Source organism: Rosa rugosa, chromosome 6, assembly GCF_958449725.1.
Source record: "Rosa rugosa chromosome 6, drRosRugo1.1, whole genome shotgun sequence".
Classification (NCBI taxonomy): domain Eukaryota; kingdom Viridiplantae; phylum Streptophyta; class Magnoliopsida; order Rosales; family Rosaceae; genus Rosa; species Rosa rugosa.
In genome coordinates, this window is record NC_084825.1 from 28,260,062 (window position 1) to 28,277,477 (window position 17,416).

Here is a 17,416-nt window from a genome sequence, read left to right on the forward strand (position 1 = left end):
ATCCACTTTGGCAAAAAAAAAACTGCCCTTCCCCTCCAAGCCTCATCTTTTGTGTCATAACCAGCTTGGCAATTGACATTGTCTTTTTTCGGTCGTATAAATATGTAATTCCCTTATGACGGTTCCCAGCAGCTCAAGCCTCAGGGAGCATCAAACCTCCCTCTCCAAGAGGAAGAAGTCACCTAAACTTCAGAATTTGAGCTGCCCTTCTGCCTCATAAATAGAAACATTGCTCAAGAACAGCGTTGTTGAAAATGCTGGCGTCGAAACGGAGTTTGGCCGTCGTAGGCGTCTCTTCATTACTATTGGTAGCAACGGTGGTAGCCCTGACCGTTGATGTTGGGGTGAGTAAGAAGTTTTCTATTGCAGGCCCAGGTCGTCGCCTCCTTACAGAGGACAACCTACATATTGATGGTCATGGGGACGATGACGACGAAGAACCTTATGTTAACCAAAACATTGTAGGCTCAAGTCGTCACCTCCTTGCAGAGGACAACTTACATATTGATGGTCATGGGGACGATGACGACGACGAACCTTATGCTAACCAAAACATTGTAGGCTCAAGTCGTCACCTCCTTGCAGATGACAACTTCCATATTGATGGTCATGGGAACGATTACGAAGAAGAACCCGGGTCATATGTTGACCAAAACATTGTAGGCTCAAGTCGTCACCTCCTTGCAGACAACACCCTACCTGTTGATGGTCACGATGACTATGGTCAAGAAGTTCCTTAGAGCAAATGCACCCATGGAGTGATATGGGTGCCAATTGCCAATTTTGTGTGAAAATATCAATATACCAATTGGTATTTGCATGACTAATTTGTAAAACCCACCGGATATAATTAATTTGCTTGTTAAGAATTAGTCTAACCAATTCATGATCCCTACTACCACATGGAGCCACAACACAATCTTTCAAAACAAATTTAGCCAGTTATTCGTATTTGTTTCAATTTCAACGGTTTGTTAAAGACAAATGTTCACTGAATTTTTTTTATTCTTTTACTACTTTTCAGTCTATTCAGAAAGCTAAAAACAAAATTAAAATAATTTTTCAAAACTGACTTTTCTTCATTTCTCACACCAACAATAAATTCTATAAATACACAACCTAATTCATAAATTTATTGATATTATCATATTTTAACTTTAAATAGTGTATTGGCAACAAAATCGCCTTTGATTGCTGTATTGACAAAATGAAGGCACTTGTCAATTAGGTAAACAGTGGATTGACAAAGTTAGCAAATCGGCAATTGAAAACAAAATATAGGTGCACTTGCTCCTAGTTGTATGAATATGGAGTCAGAAAGAAAAAATAATAAAAAAATAAAAAAATAAAATAAATAAAAGAGAGAGGGGAGTAAGTGCCGATATCATTGTGGCCAAAGTGCGCTCATGGCTAGAGGTTAAACCTTCCTCTCCATCTTTGTACAAAAACTAAAACTCTCACAATGCTGGGATTCAAAGGCGGTGTATCCAAAAAACAACAGATTGTTAAATTTAAACGTTGCCAGATCAGGAACATAAAAATATATTCTACACTAGGTAAATGGCTAAACTACTTATCAGCAACAGAATTTAGCAAGTCAAATCAATGAGCATTTGTAACATAGACCCGAAGCATTTTAAGAAATGCATTCATTCTAATAAGGGGATTGTTGTCATCTGGTTTGCTTGATGGTCGTCAAAGTATCTTACAGAAAGGAAAAAGAAAATCTGTCAGAACACTTTTCTTTCTCACCTCATAAAAGTCAGGAGCAGCCTGGCCAAATTCCGTTGAGGACATCACTGTGTTTTATATTTCCATGAATATATACTTTGGGCTCTTTAACCTGGAACAAGTATGGAGTTTTTAATATCTGATTTAAATTCAATACATGTACCACTTTCGCAAAAGAAAACAGATTCCCTACCAGTAAAATTGGTGGGAAGCCAATTTGAAGACGAACACGTGAGAACCCATTTATACTGGATAGACACTTGAATCCATTGATTGCAGGATGCTCACTGTTATATATGGAAAGAATGAACTCAAACATCAACAGAAAAAGTGAAAGAGCATATTTTGTAAACCTGAACATCACCATTGTACTATTGAAGAAGCTTTTGGATTTGAATTGTGTCTGTATGTATCCATTGAAAGGACATAAGCATTATAATAATCACAAGAACAGAGCACTTTGCCAAAAGTAACTTTTTCATCTGTGTCTTATCGTAGCTCATTTACGTAATTGATAATAAAGACAGAATGGAATGATTTTCAGTTGAAAATAACATAGAAAACAGATCCCACATTTTAATAAACAAAGTTTCTCTCTTGGCAAACGTAAGTACGGGTGTAGTGGGTGAGCAAGCCATGCATTACATGGCAGTGATACCCTATGGGGGGATCCTTGATGTGCAGTATATGTTAAAGCAAAGGGTTGAGTTTTTCCTCCAAATACACATTGTTGATATTTGATTCTAAAAGACGAGAGAAAAACTCACTTGATAAGGTAGTTGAAATCTCTCTGGCATAATTCTTCCACCCGAATCTCTTCCTCTTTAGAATACCTGCCACGTTCGTAGTGAAATTCACTAATATACAAACTTTGCAAAATGTGTACAAAAGCCAAGAACTAAGCATGGTAAACATAATTAAATACAGCATTATGAACAAGATAGATATCTGATCAGTAGTTTTATATTCCAAAATTCTTGTTTCTCAAATAGCAAACACAGCAGTATCAGAAGTTACACCTTAATCTTGAAATTAAAACAAGTAAAATCTGGTATACCTCCACGGAAAATCATGTTCACAAAAGCGGGATATTCCATTCATGGCTGAAAAGGTATCAATATGAACCAAAATTTCATTTGTTCTGTTCCCAAGATGACCTGTTAAATTACACATCATCAAATTCTAGCCAAAAATGCATAATTCCACATTTATAAGGGAAATTTGGAGAAGACAAGAAGAAACAAAATTAAGTGCTAATAATAAAGAGATATGAACCAAAATAGTTATAACTTAGAGAACATGATCCATTAGCTCTAGAAATCAGGAAAAAGTGAAAACTAAAAATAGTTGCTATCCGAATATATAAGCTAGCCTGTACTTTGAGTAACTTCAGGTGTGCGTTAGAGCTTGGAAAAAGGCATTTTCAGCAAACTTAAACCCAAAGAAAGGACCAAGCTTGTGGAAGCCTTCCAAGTGGGGAAGCAAGTATGAAAGTGCTTAGTGAGTAAAACATTAACTAAAATAAAATGATATCAACAAATACAAAAAGTAAAACAAAAGGCAAACTGTAACCTACGGTTTCAGATCAAACCAGCAATATCTATCAAACAGTCCCAGCTCAACTAATTCGACCAATCTATATTTTATAGTATGAAACATGATTTCCTGCAACAATTTATTGTCCTCTCCTTCATATGAGAGAGAGAGAGAGAGAGAGAGAGAGAGAGAGCTTACCAATCTTATGCAAATGTTTTAAAGCATGACCACTCGGATAATTCTCATTGGACGCCATAAAAGTTATGGCCGTGCACCCTAGACTACAAAGCATAAGATCAGTAAAGGAGGTGATAGAATATTGTTCCCTATGAAAAAAATAGTTGAACATCTAACCTGATCAACAGTAATCCGAGCATAATTAAATAAAGAAAGTTCCAGAATGTCTTTTTTCTATTGTTATAGCTGTAGCAAGGAAAGACAATAATTCATTTCTATTAGTAATTGAACCTGTAACAAAAACAAGAATTATCAAGCCAAAAAAAAAAAATGTTTTGGAATTAAAAAAACAAGAAAATAAACACTGTTTTGGGATACATGCAACTTGTCAATCTTGCTAATAGAGTTTATATCCTAATATCTCTCTCTTTCGAACTACTATAATTTCCAGGACGAAAGCTGAGGTGATATGACTACAGATAACCAGAAATACATCAGTCATACAACCTCTGGAACCAGTAATTGAGGAATAATGGAACAAATTTACTTGAGATCATATTTGGTGATGAAATTTTGACAATTAGTTTAGATAACAACCAATTCGATTAAAGACCACATACATTCTAGTAGCTGCAATTGCGGCAGATAAATTGAAGATTGGAATTGAATTAATGATGAAGCGGAGCTCCTGCATCATGAAATTATAGTCCATTCAATAAATATTCTTGAAAGCTAAAATTAAGTCCATTGAACTTCCCAAATATAAGTATTTTACCTTATGGGGAAGCTTAGAGTATAGTAAAACAAATGACAAGACTGGAATAACGAATGGCAAAACTCTTCTGTCAAGTAAGATCCCTAGCTGCAGGAAGATTGTGTGTCAGGTTTGAAAAATAAGGGGTTTATGGGGAGCAGGAGAATAGAAGAAATCATAAGCTGAACAAGTTGAAAACATTGAAAATATAAAACCATATGCCTCTCTCTATTGATTTTTCTCTGACCAATTATTCTACATTCCCGCATCAATTTTGGAAAAGGCATTTCAATCAACTAAGAGAAAGAAAAAAAAGCAATGTTCCAAGTCAAAATTCTGCACTAAAGTTTCATATATCACCCTTGGAAAGGAATTCTCCTGAAAGAGAGAAGCATCTGCATCTTTAAACCTCATCAAAAATGAGTGTTTTCAAAAGTAGTAGGCATTTTGACATAGAAGTACTTTTGAGCAATTTACTATATCTATTAAACAATTAGCAAACATTCTAAGCAGCAAGGACGTATCACAAATCGTGAAAGACAACGTTTAGATAATAGTACTCTCTTTCTTCAAGAGCCAGACTCACCAGGAAAAGAGGGTATGCAGCAAGCAATGAGCGGGGAAGTGCTGAAGTGAAGTACCAGTAAAATGGATGTGTCTGAATAGAACATTTAGGAACGCTATATATATAAGGTAAGTATATATAAAGAATGCAGAATCACATTTCTCTCTCACCGTGACAAATAGATCTCCCTAAAGAAGCTATGAACAACACTAACTTCTCTTATATATACAAGGTAAGTATATACAAAGAATGCAGAATCACATTTCTCTCCCACCGTGAAAAATAGATCTCCCTAAAGAAGCTATGAACAACACTAACTTCTCTTGCCTATGAATAAACAAAGGTAAACTTCTATTTGAAAATGCACTGCTATCTTTTAAAGAAAAATTTCAGTATAAAAACTCGTCCAGAGCTCAAATTATATCGTATATACTGAGATGCAATTAAGCAAGCACCTATAGACTAAAAACTGAAGCATGCTCAAATGAATTTTGAAATCTCCATTTCTTGATTAGATAGAAAAGCCGCAATACGTATTGATTGTACATCAACAATTTTTTAAAGGATACGCCCCACTCTGAACTACGATTCAGAACAGAGTTGAACCAGAAAACTTCAAATTCAGGCCAAAGTAATCTTTTCCACATTATTGAATCTACAAATACAGTGAGACCTGCACTGCAAAGAATCCAAATAAATATATTGATTCAGAAATTGTTACTATGGGGAAATAGAGATAAAGAAATTGAAATTTTTGTGATAATAGAAACATATAAAGAACCTATGCATAATAGAGCACACAAAGTGCAGCACTTCAATGCCTTCCATAATGAAATTGATCTAGTCTGCAAAGGAAAGAAGAAGAAAAAAAAGGGGGTTAAATTCATGCTGTTAAGCACAATATCATCAGACTATCTCATTACAATCGTAATAAGCGATGAATCATATAAACATAGGAACACACTGTGTGATCTCCAGATTACAGGTACACCTTACACAAGGCCCGTAGATGAGAAATTAATTGCTTCATAAGTTCATAACACAGAAATGACTATAACCAGTTCATAACAGCTTTTGGGTACCTCACTTCTCTTTTTTCAATTAAGTACTACAACCACTCACACAGATATAAGTTCAGACCGAGCATCCAGTCAAAGGTTTCAACTTTCTCTCATTCTGTAGCTTCTCACACCCCACCAATTTTTTTTCCCTCAACCAAATCCTAGAGCTCTACTCCTATTAACTCACTCTTGAGTTTTGGCAGGGTTAAATTTGTTTGTCCAACCGGCTACCAAGCCTGATCAATGAAAGTGCTTCATGGTTGGATCACCCAATCAATAATTAATAATAATTAAAACCATTAGGGAATGAGTCTGCGATGTATCTGTGTTTAATACTGTCAACCGAACCACAACACCTCAGATGTTCCTTTTCCTACAGCATTCTCTATTGATATATCTTGTGAATCATTTTAGGTTTTGGATTATTCTATCTTCTTAACTTTCTAAACAGGGGAGGTCTTCTTCTAGTTATGCAACATAACCAAGAAACCATGTAAATACACCTGCTGGAAACTATAATGAATGAAATCATATAAGAAATGAAATTGACAGGTTGCTGAAGAACAAATTATCTAAATGTAAAAACGATTATCCACCACCGGAGTAAAGTAGAGGCGTACCAACAAAAGCTCCAAGCCAACAGGACAGAGAAGTAACAAAATATCACATCTTAGGATAACTGTAGCGAAGATCTAATCAGGGAAAATAAGGAACTGTAAGAGAAATATACAAAATGAAACAAAATGCAAGCTATAAATCCAAGGGTAACTACATAAGTTCCTGTGTGAAGAACAGAAGCAAGCTTATTTCATATGTGAACAGCAGCAAGCTTATTTCATATGTAAACAGAAGCAAGTCTAATCAAATTTAAGAAGAGCAAGGTGGATAAAATAAAATATCGTTGTACATTTTCTCCATGTAAAAACAGATAATGTCCTTGTCAATATAAAGGATACAGAAAAGGTACGCCTGCTGGCAGAAATGATAAAACCTTTTCATCCACCAGTCAGAATTACAATAAATATATCTAACTTTAACAATATAGTTTCTTTAGTTAATCTAAATTTTGGTGAAACTAAATCATAAGAACTGACAAAATGATATTTCTGATGTGAAACATTAATTTTTATTAACTGAAGAAAGATGAGTAGCAAACTTACAACAAAAACGGATATATATTCGGCTGTGCGCAACCGACAAACCACAACATTACAATAAATAAATCACACACTTTTTATAACTCTCACCCAATCAAAATAGATTAAACTGAAGGCACTACCCCTCAAAGAATGTGTTGATTTTATTTTTTTTTTGGTTGGTAAGAAGAACACAAACTTTATTTTAAAGAATAGTGAACAATATTTTTGACAATACTGTCCATGAAACTGCAACAAAATTACTAAGAAAGTCCACTTCGTCCACCTTTTCATCAGTGATTCTGTTATTTCTTTCCATTCAAACAAGCCAAAACAGCTAATAGCGAATGCTTAGTCTCCTTCGTATTACACCAACCCCAAATAATCCTCAACTAGCAAAACTTAACAATATTATGGCCAAACTGAGGCTATTGCAAACAATTGCTCCAAATCCAAATTTGGTACACAAAAGAACAAAGCAATTTTGACTTCTTATATGATGTAGAATCTGATATTAGCATATAGCAACATACCAGACAGTTTAAAGCTGCATAACACTTCTCCTTTAACCAATATCCATATGCCAAGTTGACTACAAAAAAAATAATAATAACAATAATAAAAAGTAAAAGCTGCCAGAGCGATCGATATTTTAAATCGGCAGTGAACGATACAAACATAGTAGAAAAGACAAGTACTCCTTCTAAACTCAGCTTTTACTAGTTATGTTTCTTTTTTTAATTCATAATGATGCTTGAATCTTTAGATTTATGAACAGACCCCGTTTTTTATCTCACATAAAAAAATTAAAATAAAAAAAGCAGAATAACCTTTCCTGTACACTGACCATATCTGAACTGTATTGGTCATGCATCCTTCTGGTGTCCAACAGTCAAGCTTACCAAAAGTTCACACTTCACAGATACATATTTGGAGTGCAGATACACCTCTAATCATACTGGCTGCATATCTCAGCAGATTGGATGTGTAACTGCTAATTACATTTCTAAAATGCCCCCTTATAGACTTTAAGTTCATGCAACTTTGCCCTAAGAAGTAAATAACAATACCAGAAAGAAAGGCACATACATGACATGATGATTAAACAAATAATTTATATTTGTTAACCTTTACTAAATTTTATCTGGTAAACTAAAACTAATCAGTGTAGGGAAGGCAGAAAATGAATGACAGGTCAAACAATTCATCTGAAGAATTAGTTGTACATGCTGTTCTGAATTCATACACTCCTTTAGAATTACACAAAAACAGAAATGTGCTGAAAATGAACTGAACAAGAAGAAGTAAACTACCTGCACCTAGAGCTAGTATATTTGGAAGTGGACGGGTACAATAGAACAGAAGGTGGAACTGAGCTGCAGTCAGTATTACAAAGAAAGCTTCTACTTGACGTCCAAATTTTTCTCTAACCTGCTAAATTGAAATTAACAGTATTACTTATCTTACCTAGCAGAATCTTGAAAATACATGCAAATGACAAGGATCAAACAAGGACATACCTGAAGACGAAAGAAGCGTAATGTAGATAATATGATGCAACCTAATGTCAAACGAACTGCAAAACAGCAACTAAAAATTCAGCCATGTCAATATACCACATATATTATTTAACAAAATAAAATCTTACCAATAAGAGATGTTCAAAGGGAGCAAAAAGCATTCAGAAGTTTATATACCCTTTTTTCTTTTAACAAGCAATTATTAATTTCTGATCCAAGTACACCGGAAGTATAAAAGAGCTAACTACTTAAAGCATAGAAGAGTGGCCAATTTAACTCCTCTAGACTAGATGGCCTTCCAAATTATCATTCAAACAAGCAAGAAGAGTGGCCACATATGAAAAAAGTAATTTCTCTCAATTAACCCCAGAAACAGAACATGAACACTAATGTTTACAAAGAGCCAATCATAAAGTGGAAATCATCATTTATTTAGTCTTGCAAAATACCCAAAAAAAAAATGTATGATTTCAAGAAACCTAAAGAACTAACCTGTAAGAAGACCATAAATCTTTGGCATGTGCAGCAAATTCATTGCTAGAACAGCAGGCGATGCCAAACTTGATACAAGCAAAGCACCTAGAATTTTAAAAATAGTACTGAGTGAATACTCAAAATATACCGAGGAAAACTAGTCCAATAGCAAAACCGCTAGTCAAAACTGCACCACAAAACTACAAATTTCTCCAAATCTGCTACGCTACTTGGCCGAAGCACAACCCTAGCATTATTAACAACTTCAAAATTCCAAACTCACCGATGAACGTGCGAGGAACAACTCCGGGGAACTCCAAATGATCATACTATTACGGAAGCAAACATTCAAACCAAGCAATTAGTCCAAAGCTCCAACATTTTCCACACCAAAAAATAAAAAAAAAACTTCGAAAACCATATAAATACACTTACATTGTCCAAGTTTTGTCGATGATATAGAATATCATGCATTGCCTAAACGAAACAAAAGGCATAGTTAGCAAGCAAAGAGCTACAGAATTGAGAACCAGTCTTCAATCAGAAAATCATGCATATACTAAAACGTTTTCCGGCCACTAATTCAATCTCTCCGGCAGTAAAAAATTTCGGATTTTCCCATTTTCTCGATGAGCAAAGACAGTAAAATTGAAAAGAGGTGAGGAAGCAATAGTTTTCACCTGAACGTTGAAGCTTTCTTCAACCTTAGTGTAGGGCGCCATGAAGACGTAAAACGCAGCTATTGATCCCAGTACCACATCGTAACCAAATCGCTCTAGAAATTTCGAAGACTTGGAAGCCATTGCCTTCAACACAGTCGCAGAGAGAGAGAGAAGAGAGTATATGACTATGAAGTTGCAAATTGGGCTTATCAGTTGGGCCGGGTTAAAAATTCAATCTGGTCCTTAGCTTTTTTTTTTTTTTTTTTTGAGAAGAAAGAAACTAGGAATTGCATTCATAAGCAATTGAGATAGATACAACAGATATAAATACATCGGATTCACCTAAGTTTAGGTCATTTAACACTTTAGCTCCTAACAGTCTAAAATTATCGTAGGGCTGCCACTTGGTTTGGTAATTACCAAACCGACTGAATATCAACCTAAGTTTTAGGTTTGGTAAATCGACTTTTTGGTAACCGAGACCAATAAAACCGAAATCGAAAATTACCGAAAAAGTTGGTTTGGTTTCGGTAAATACCGAATCTACCGATTATCTAAATATTACATTTATATACTATAATTTTCAATACACATACATGTATATTAATAAATAAACATAAAAAAATTTATAATAATATGAATATTACTACATATAGTAATATTACATGTATTTTAAGTAACCTGGTCAAAGATGGTTAAATAACCTAGTTTTATTGAAAATTGCTAAAACTTGATGTCATATGTACAAAAGAAAGCTATAATAAGCAGATGAAATACAAAGATTACGACTGTAAAGTGAAAAACCTAGTATTGTTCATTCCAAATTATATTATAAAGAATTAGTTGTTCAAAAATTGGTAATACCGAAAATTGAAATACCGAATTTAGTGGGTGTAATTAGAAACCGAAAATTTTGGTTGGTAATTGGACATTGGTAGCTCAATTTTGAAACCGAAAGCTTTAGTTTTGAAGTTGATAATACTTATAACCGATTCGAACCGACCGAGTGACAGCCCTAGTCCTATGCAATTAATGGCGGAATAATTTCAATTAAGGCAAACATTGGGAAATGATTGAGTTTGTTGATCTAAATATGGGTTTTGGAGTTCACCATTTGGAAATGATTTTTTCATTGATCCAGACATTGGTTTTGGAGTATAATGTCCTGTGTAGGCCTCATCAAAAAGTCTGTTGATCAAGTGGGCCGATGGAGGCCCACCGGCTTGCAGGGCCAAAAGCCAGGCCCGGCCAGTCAAAAAGCCCGCAGTAGGCCTGACCCGGTGAGTAAAAGGTCGGGCTTGATTTAGGGGTTTGAAACCCGGCCCGGCCCGCCAAAAGCCTACTAGGCCCTGCCCGTAAAAGTCAGTAAACTATTATATATATGTGTGTGTGTGTGTGTTTATAAATATATATATATACAGATCCTATCCAGAGCGGAGCTCCGCTTTGAAAATTTACGTGTGAAGTTCGAGTTTTGGGTCACTTTTCGGTCGCATATCCACATCTTGACCGTTCAGTTTTTAGGTACCAGTGTATAGATCGTCTCTGCAAATTTTCAGCCAAATTGATGATCGTTAAGGCATTGATAATTGCCTTAAAGCTAGTACGGTTCAGGTTGACAGATTCAGTCCGTCCATTGGTTTAAGCGAGTTAGATACCTTAACGATCATCAATTTCGCTGAAAATTTGCATAGATGATCTATACACTAGTACCTAAAAACTGAACGGTCGAGATGTGGATATGCGACCGAAAAGTGACCCAAAACTCGAACTTCACACGTTAATTTCAAAGCGGAGCTCCGCTCTGGATAGGATCTGTATATATATATATATACATATATATAGATATATATATATATATATATATATACTTTGCTCAAGAACGGCCTAAGCTTATGGAACGGATTTCCAATTTTTTCCCACTTTTCGATCACACATTCACATCTTAACCGTTAAGTTTTTAGGTCCTAATTAATGTATAGATCACTTCTGCAAATTTTTAGCCAAATTGATGATCGTTAAGGCATCCAAAACTGTAATTTACATGAACGAACCGAATCTGTCGAACCGGAACCGTTCGTGTTATTGTTGTAAATTGCAGCTTTGAATACCTTAACGATCATCATTTTGGCTGAAATTTTGCAGAGATGATCTATACATTAGGACCTCAAAACTATACGGTTAAGATGTGAATGTGTGATCGGAAAGTGGGAAAAAAACTGGAAATTCGTACCTAAGAAAAGGTACGGACGTCCGTAGTGGAGACTGACTGTAGATATATATATATATATATATATATATATATATATATATATATATATATATATATATATGTGTGTGTGTGTGTGTGTGTGTGGAAGTTCTCATACTAAAGAAAATGCTTTCACCTAACGGAGACGGCATGACTTTCCGGTACGCTGCAAGAGGCCTTTGGATCGAATGGAGCTCCAGTCTCTAGGGCCACATTTCTTCACATGGTTGAGAAGCACTTCATCCTCCTCTGCTTTCCATGGTCCTTTTCTTATACCTTCTTCCCTTTTTCCTTCCATTCAAGTTTGCTCTCTTCTCTCTCCCACTCGAACAAACACCTTGGTTTTTTCTTTTCCAGTGTCGTTTTGCATGTAAAAGCTTTTGCAATTTGTCTGAGTTTCTGCAAGTGTCTCTATTAATAGTGACGGTTAAGGCGGTTCTTCAAGGAGATCGTGCTAACTGTTGGAAATTTCTGTTTTCGTCTAATCATTCCGTATTTATTTTTTCTCAATTGTTTTTTTGTATTTTACGTTGTTCGCCTTCCATCATATTTTTCATTTAAGTTGAATTGTTCTCATATATGATGGGTAGTATGGGGATTTCACTTTTTGGTGAAGCTGTTGACACCAAAACAGGCGCTTCCATTTCTAATAGTAAAGATATGTGCATATATATTCTACATATCATGACTAGGTTAACTAATATGTGTGGAACCAGGATTTTAAGGTTGAGGGGATCCAAATTTTAAAAAAAAAAAAAAAAAAAAAAAATTGGGGGGGGGGGAGGTCCAAAAATAATGGTTCATTAACTGCGTCAGTGAAATGCTAAGCCTAAATATTAATTTTCTCTGTCTTGAGTAAGAAAGAGGTGGAGAAGAGAACCAAATCTGAAATTCAGCCATTTATTGATAAGTTCTTTGTAATATGAATTTCCATACTTAACCAAACATCGAAAAGCTAACGATAGAGAATCAAAGCTAAAAGTGTGTTAGAAAAATAATACATTATTCTAAATACTTTTTTGTTTTTAATAAATAAATAATAATTGAGCAGATTTTCAGAGAAAGCCATGTGCATGACACAGGACTAGGCCTTATCAACAGGCCGGGTTGGGCCTGGCCCGGCCCATTCATCACTATTTACAAATAAATCTTTAAAGACACTAATTTTTTTATAAACCTATATTTATATATCATACACTCCAAAAAGCAACCTCTATCAATTTAAAGAAAATGAGAAAACCGACCGTTGGATGAGATTATTACAATAAATTATGAGTGTGGTAAAAAATTTAGCCAATTTCACCATATTTTCGAATCTGATCGAATTGGTCAACCGTCGTCACTTGTATGTCTTCTTAGTTGACCGATGGCGTGACGACCGCGACACTTGCTTATTTTTTCACATCACGTTTGTAAATATTTCATCGATGGATGTGCGTGGACATAAGATAAAAATTTCAATTTTAATTACAAAGACGTTGGCCTATACCAATTTGCCTCCTAAAGTTGTATTGACTTATACATTGCATTTAAATTGTTGAGGTTCATTCTACAGTAACCATGAAGTGGAAAATGAATTTGGAGAAACCAACCGCTCGATAGAGAGATTGTAATGTTTTATGGTGGTTGTAAAAAATCCAGCCAATTTGGTTCTCGTTTCGAATTCGATCAACTAGGTCAAACTTAGTTACTCTTATAAACCTATATTTATATATCATAGACTCCAAAGAGCAACCACTATATTTATATATCATAGACTCCAAGGATTTCATGATGCGTTGACTTCTTTCCTACATAGTCAACCAAATGTGCCATCCTTGAAGAAGCTCTCGTAAAGTCCTCCCTTCTTGGACCGCATACTGTACACTTGGAGGATTTCCAAGAGAAATGAAGCATCAACGGCCATCATCCACTTCAAAGTCTCGCCATTTAACTCCAAGTCCTTGTGATAACAAGCCCGAATGTTCGGGTCCAACCTTGCCCAATGGTTCAACAAGGTCATCAAATTTGAGGTTTCAGAGCTGGAGCTGCATGTTGAATCTTTTAGCCGCTTCCACTTTGCACATTTGCATCTCATGCAACGCCTCACGCTAAAAATGGGAAGGACCAATCGCAACCCGTTGAGGGGTGTACGATTTCGGGGCAATAGCCAAGAGGGGTTTGGGGATGTTGAAAATGGAGACAGGGATTCCATAATCATTTTGGGCCTCTTGCTGTTGTTTGGCTCCAGTTTTTCTTGAGCTGGTCAACAGTCTCTTTTCTTGCGTGGGCGTGCCAGCACCGTTCGGGTGCGGTCGTTGGGGGTGTCCCTTGACCTGACTTCTTTTGAGCGACTGTAGACGAGGAGAGCACCAACCTCGTCGTGGGGGTCTTCTTTGCCTCGTGGTGAGGACTTTATCTTGTGTTACCAAGTCGATACTCAACGTTGTAGGTCGAGCAGAGCGAAATCACCGGGAAGTATAGAGAACTTGCCAAAGCGTGACTTTAGCTTAGCTGGTTTGCGAGGGCGTAACCCTTGCTTGGCTGGTTCCATAACCGTTGTGGTCGCGGTACTACAGTCGGCTCCTGAGGAGACTAGGACCGAAGCACTTTGACAGAGGGTTTGGTGGCACTGAAAGTCGGCTTCCGAGAAGACTAGGACTAGGAGTGTGATCACCGATAAGAGAAAGAGAAGGAGAGGAGTTGCTCTTAGAGAGGTTTGCTCTAGAGAGAACTTAGATCATCTTAGAGATGCTTGTTGAATTGTGTTGTCGACTTGGTATCTCTTAGAGAGGTACCAAACAAATGACCAGTTGGTCGTTAGATTCTTAACTTTTATTAACACCGTTTATTTGTATGATATAATTGAATAAGTGAGTGATTTCTAATGGGTTTGATTTTTCATGGACAACATCTTTGAATAGTGATATAAGAAACAAACGGTTCATATTATGAAACTGCAGTATGGAATGGACAAGTGTATTTCCCAACTCTTATTTTCCCAACAGTCTCTTTTCTTCGCCAACTACCATGATCATTTTAATTGTGACTCTGCTACACGTCACACCATGTTCTGTGGCCAGCAAGTGGTCGTCTATAATGGCCAATATGTGGCTAATCCTGAAGACACCATGTTCTATGACATGGTAGTTGGCGACAAAGCCGATCTTGGAACATCTTCATCTCCAAAAGTGCAATTGAAGATCATGTTTCGCCAACCAACAAAGATACTTGGGGGGCAAGATTACTCCTCCTACAAGCTAAATTTCTTCCAATTTTGGCACGCGAAGTATCTTTGTTGCTTTCCTTCAAGCTCTCACAAGGGGGGTTTTCATGCTATAAATTTTTACGCATCTGAGCTTGGAGTGAAGCATAGATGGCCTCCCCCGTGGCCTTCTGGAGGTTAGCTAAACATAGTGCTGCTAACTTCTTTCTTTGTTTTTAATTTCCTGTCAATTTTCAGTTTTCACTTTTATTTTCGTCATTTATATTAAAAAAAAAAAAAAAAAAAAAAGTTGAATTTGGTAAGGGGTTGTGAATCATAACGGAATAGGTGAAGTCTCTTTTGTTAATATTGGCCTAAACTCCTTATTGATGCCTAGTTCAGGTCTCTTAGGTTAAGGGCGGCTTTTATTAACACCTGTTGAACTGTCTTCACACTTATGACATTTCTCATCTTAGTAAGTATAGCCTATGTGAAATGGTGTCTAGAAAGGGGACAACGTTCATGACAGGTTCTTGAATCCAGAAGTGCGTGCAAATGGGCCTAAACCACTATGTGGGAGTAGCTCATGCCAAAATGGATTCTGCCTCTCTTGTTCGCCCTCCCCCACCTGGCCATTTCAGTAAGGTTGCCCAAAGGATTTGAAAGAAAATTTGTGTCTAGGCGACTATACTTGGGCCGCATGTCTAAACATTGATTCACCTTGTCTTATTGAATTCAACTACTATATTAAAAAAAAAAAAAAAAAAAACATAAATACAACTCTTAGGGGACAATTCTAAGTGTTCCTACAAAGCTACTAAGCCGAGTCAGCGGCTCCGGAAACTTTTTCCAGCTTTGCCCTCGCAGGAAAGGCTGAGCTCAAGGGAAATGTGAGAGCCACCACCGTGACCGCCACCTCCATCGGAAGTAGTCTTCATGTTGCCAAAGATGTCCTCACCATGCATGGGGAACAGAGGAAGGGTTTCAATCTCCATGTTCATAGATCCATAACCACCATAGTTCCCCATCTGCCCGTTAACAGCAATCATCACACTAGCAGAAGAAGCAGAAGCAGGTGCAGATGAATTGGCAACATTGTCATCACCAACAAGCCCTGATCTTTGCATGGGCACATGAACATCCGAAGTGGACTTCTTCTTCTGCTTCTCCCGAGCCCTTTGGTTCACGAACCAAAAATAGACGTTCTTGAACTCGATCTTGCCGTACCATTTCAGCTAGAGATAGATCCTCTCAACCTGCTCTACAGTTGGGGACCTAACTCCCTTATTGTAGAAAAGCTCCTTGAGGATTCTTATCTGATCTGTAGTGGGAGTCCACCTACTCCGCTTATAAAGCATGTTAGCACTACTCCCGGCTGCTTTGTTGCTTCCTCCATCCTCGGTTGGTTGCTGGGTTTGTGGTTGCATTGGTGATGGATTGAGAGAATGCGAGAATTGAAGAGTGATGATGATGAGTAATTAAGAAAGATTGCTGTTAGAAATATTCGAATTGATGAAATGATTTTGGGATTGGAAATTTGGGTTTATAATGTGGAGGAAGATATAGGCATACAAATATCCACCCTTGGATGGACGGTCAAAGAGGAGTCAAATCGATGTCAGTAAATCGAGATTAGTGATTCCAAATCTCGGGAAAAAAGGGACTAGCAGCATGTGAGGAGCGGTTTTTGAGGAGTTAGCTATTATTAAAGGATTAATAGCATGTGGGGAAACCGAACGGTTTTCGAGGAGGTAACTGTTCTTTTCACGAGATTATTTTTCACGACTGTTGTTTTTCAACGAGTGATTAGTGCCTTAAATCTCGGAAAAGAAGGAGTTATTGACGCTAAGAGTTTTGAGTTGGGAGCCAGCAAGTGGATCCAAAAAAATACATATTTTCTCAAAACCCTCGCCGCGAGGCTCTTTTTGACGCGGAACATATTTTAAAAAGTTCATATTATTTTCAATATACAACTATAGGGGCCTATATTTGGGGCCTTGCGAGACACAATTATTGGCTTCTCACGGATATTTGGATATCAGGATAAGAAAATATTATTGTATTCATAAAGTGGCTTTGCGGCCAAAAGCAGTACATTCATTACAAAGCCAAAAGTGGCTACAATACAAAACAGAAATCTTCGGATATCTTCTGAATCTTTTCTCAAGTGGAAGCAGCTATGGAATCCAATGTCGGGTTGAGCCGCGCCATTATCTCAAGGAGGAGCAGACTTCAGGGAAGGAAAAAGGGGGAGTAACGGTGCCCCCGCGCCCATTTACATGGAAGCAGTAGAGGAATACAACATAGGCTTGGCCAACGCCATTATCCATGAGAAGGGGAGACTCCAGTGAAAGAAAATGGAGCC

At 36.8% G+C, this 17,416-nt stretch overlaps 1 protein-coding gene across 2 annotated transcripts; it reads right to left on the reverse strand.

Moving 5' to 3' along the window:
* Window positions 1-1,264: 1,264 nt before the first annotated feature.
* Window positions 1,265-9,793, reverse strand: LOC133715798 (dol-P-Man:Man(7)GlcNAc(2)-PP-Dol alpha-1,6-mannosyltransferase). Of its 2 annotated transcripts, XM_062142452.1 has the most exons (20): window positions 9,635-9,793; window positions 9,390-9,431; window positions 9,238-9,283; window positions 8,973-9,059; window positions 8,481-8,536; window positions 8,274-8,391; window positions 7,494-7,552; window positions 6,445-6,516; window positions 5,545-5,608; window positions 5,333-5,436; window positions 4,785-4,856; window positions 4,220-4,306; window positions 4,065-4,132; window positions 3,622-3,690; window positions 3,466-3,548; window positions 2,789-2,888; window positions 2,499-2,564; window positions 1,925-2,018; window positions 1,753-1,843; window positions 1,265-1,465 (listed from the first exon to the last, which is right to left on the reverse strand). In XM_062142452.1, exons 1-19 carry the CDS (start codon window positions 9,755-9,757, stop codon window positions 1,763-1,765), a joined length of 1,491 nt encoding a protein of 496 aa, XP_061998436.1. In that variant the 5' UTR covers window positions 9,758-9,793; the 3' UTR covers window positions 1,265-1,465; window positions 1,753-1,762. The 2 variants fall into 2 exon arrangements, with proteins under 2 accessions (XP_061998436.1, XP_061998435.1); XM_062142451.1 differs by having other exon boundaries at window positions 1,265-1,843.
* Window positions 9,794-17,416: the final 7,623 nt, after the last annotated feature.

Excerpts from the sequence above, each read along its gene's own strand:
- LOC133715798 (XM_062142452.1), bottom strand. The coding sequence starts at position 9,757 with ATGGCTTCCAAGTCTTCGAAATTTCTAGAGCGATTTGGTTACGATGTG. Across the intron at positions 9,432-9,634 it reads AAGAAAGCTTCAACGTTCAG|GCAATGCATGATATTCTATA; the intron begins GTGAAAACTATT and ends TGTTTCGTTTAG. Across the intron at positions 5,437-5,544 it reads GTGTGCTCTATTATGCATAG|GTCTCACTGTATTTGTAGAT; the intron begins GTTCTTTATATG and ends TTTGCAGTGCAG.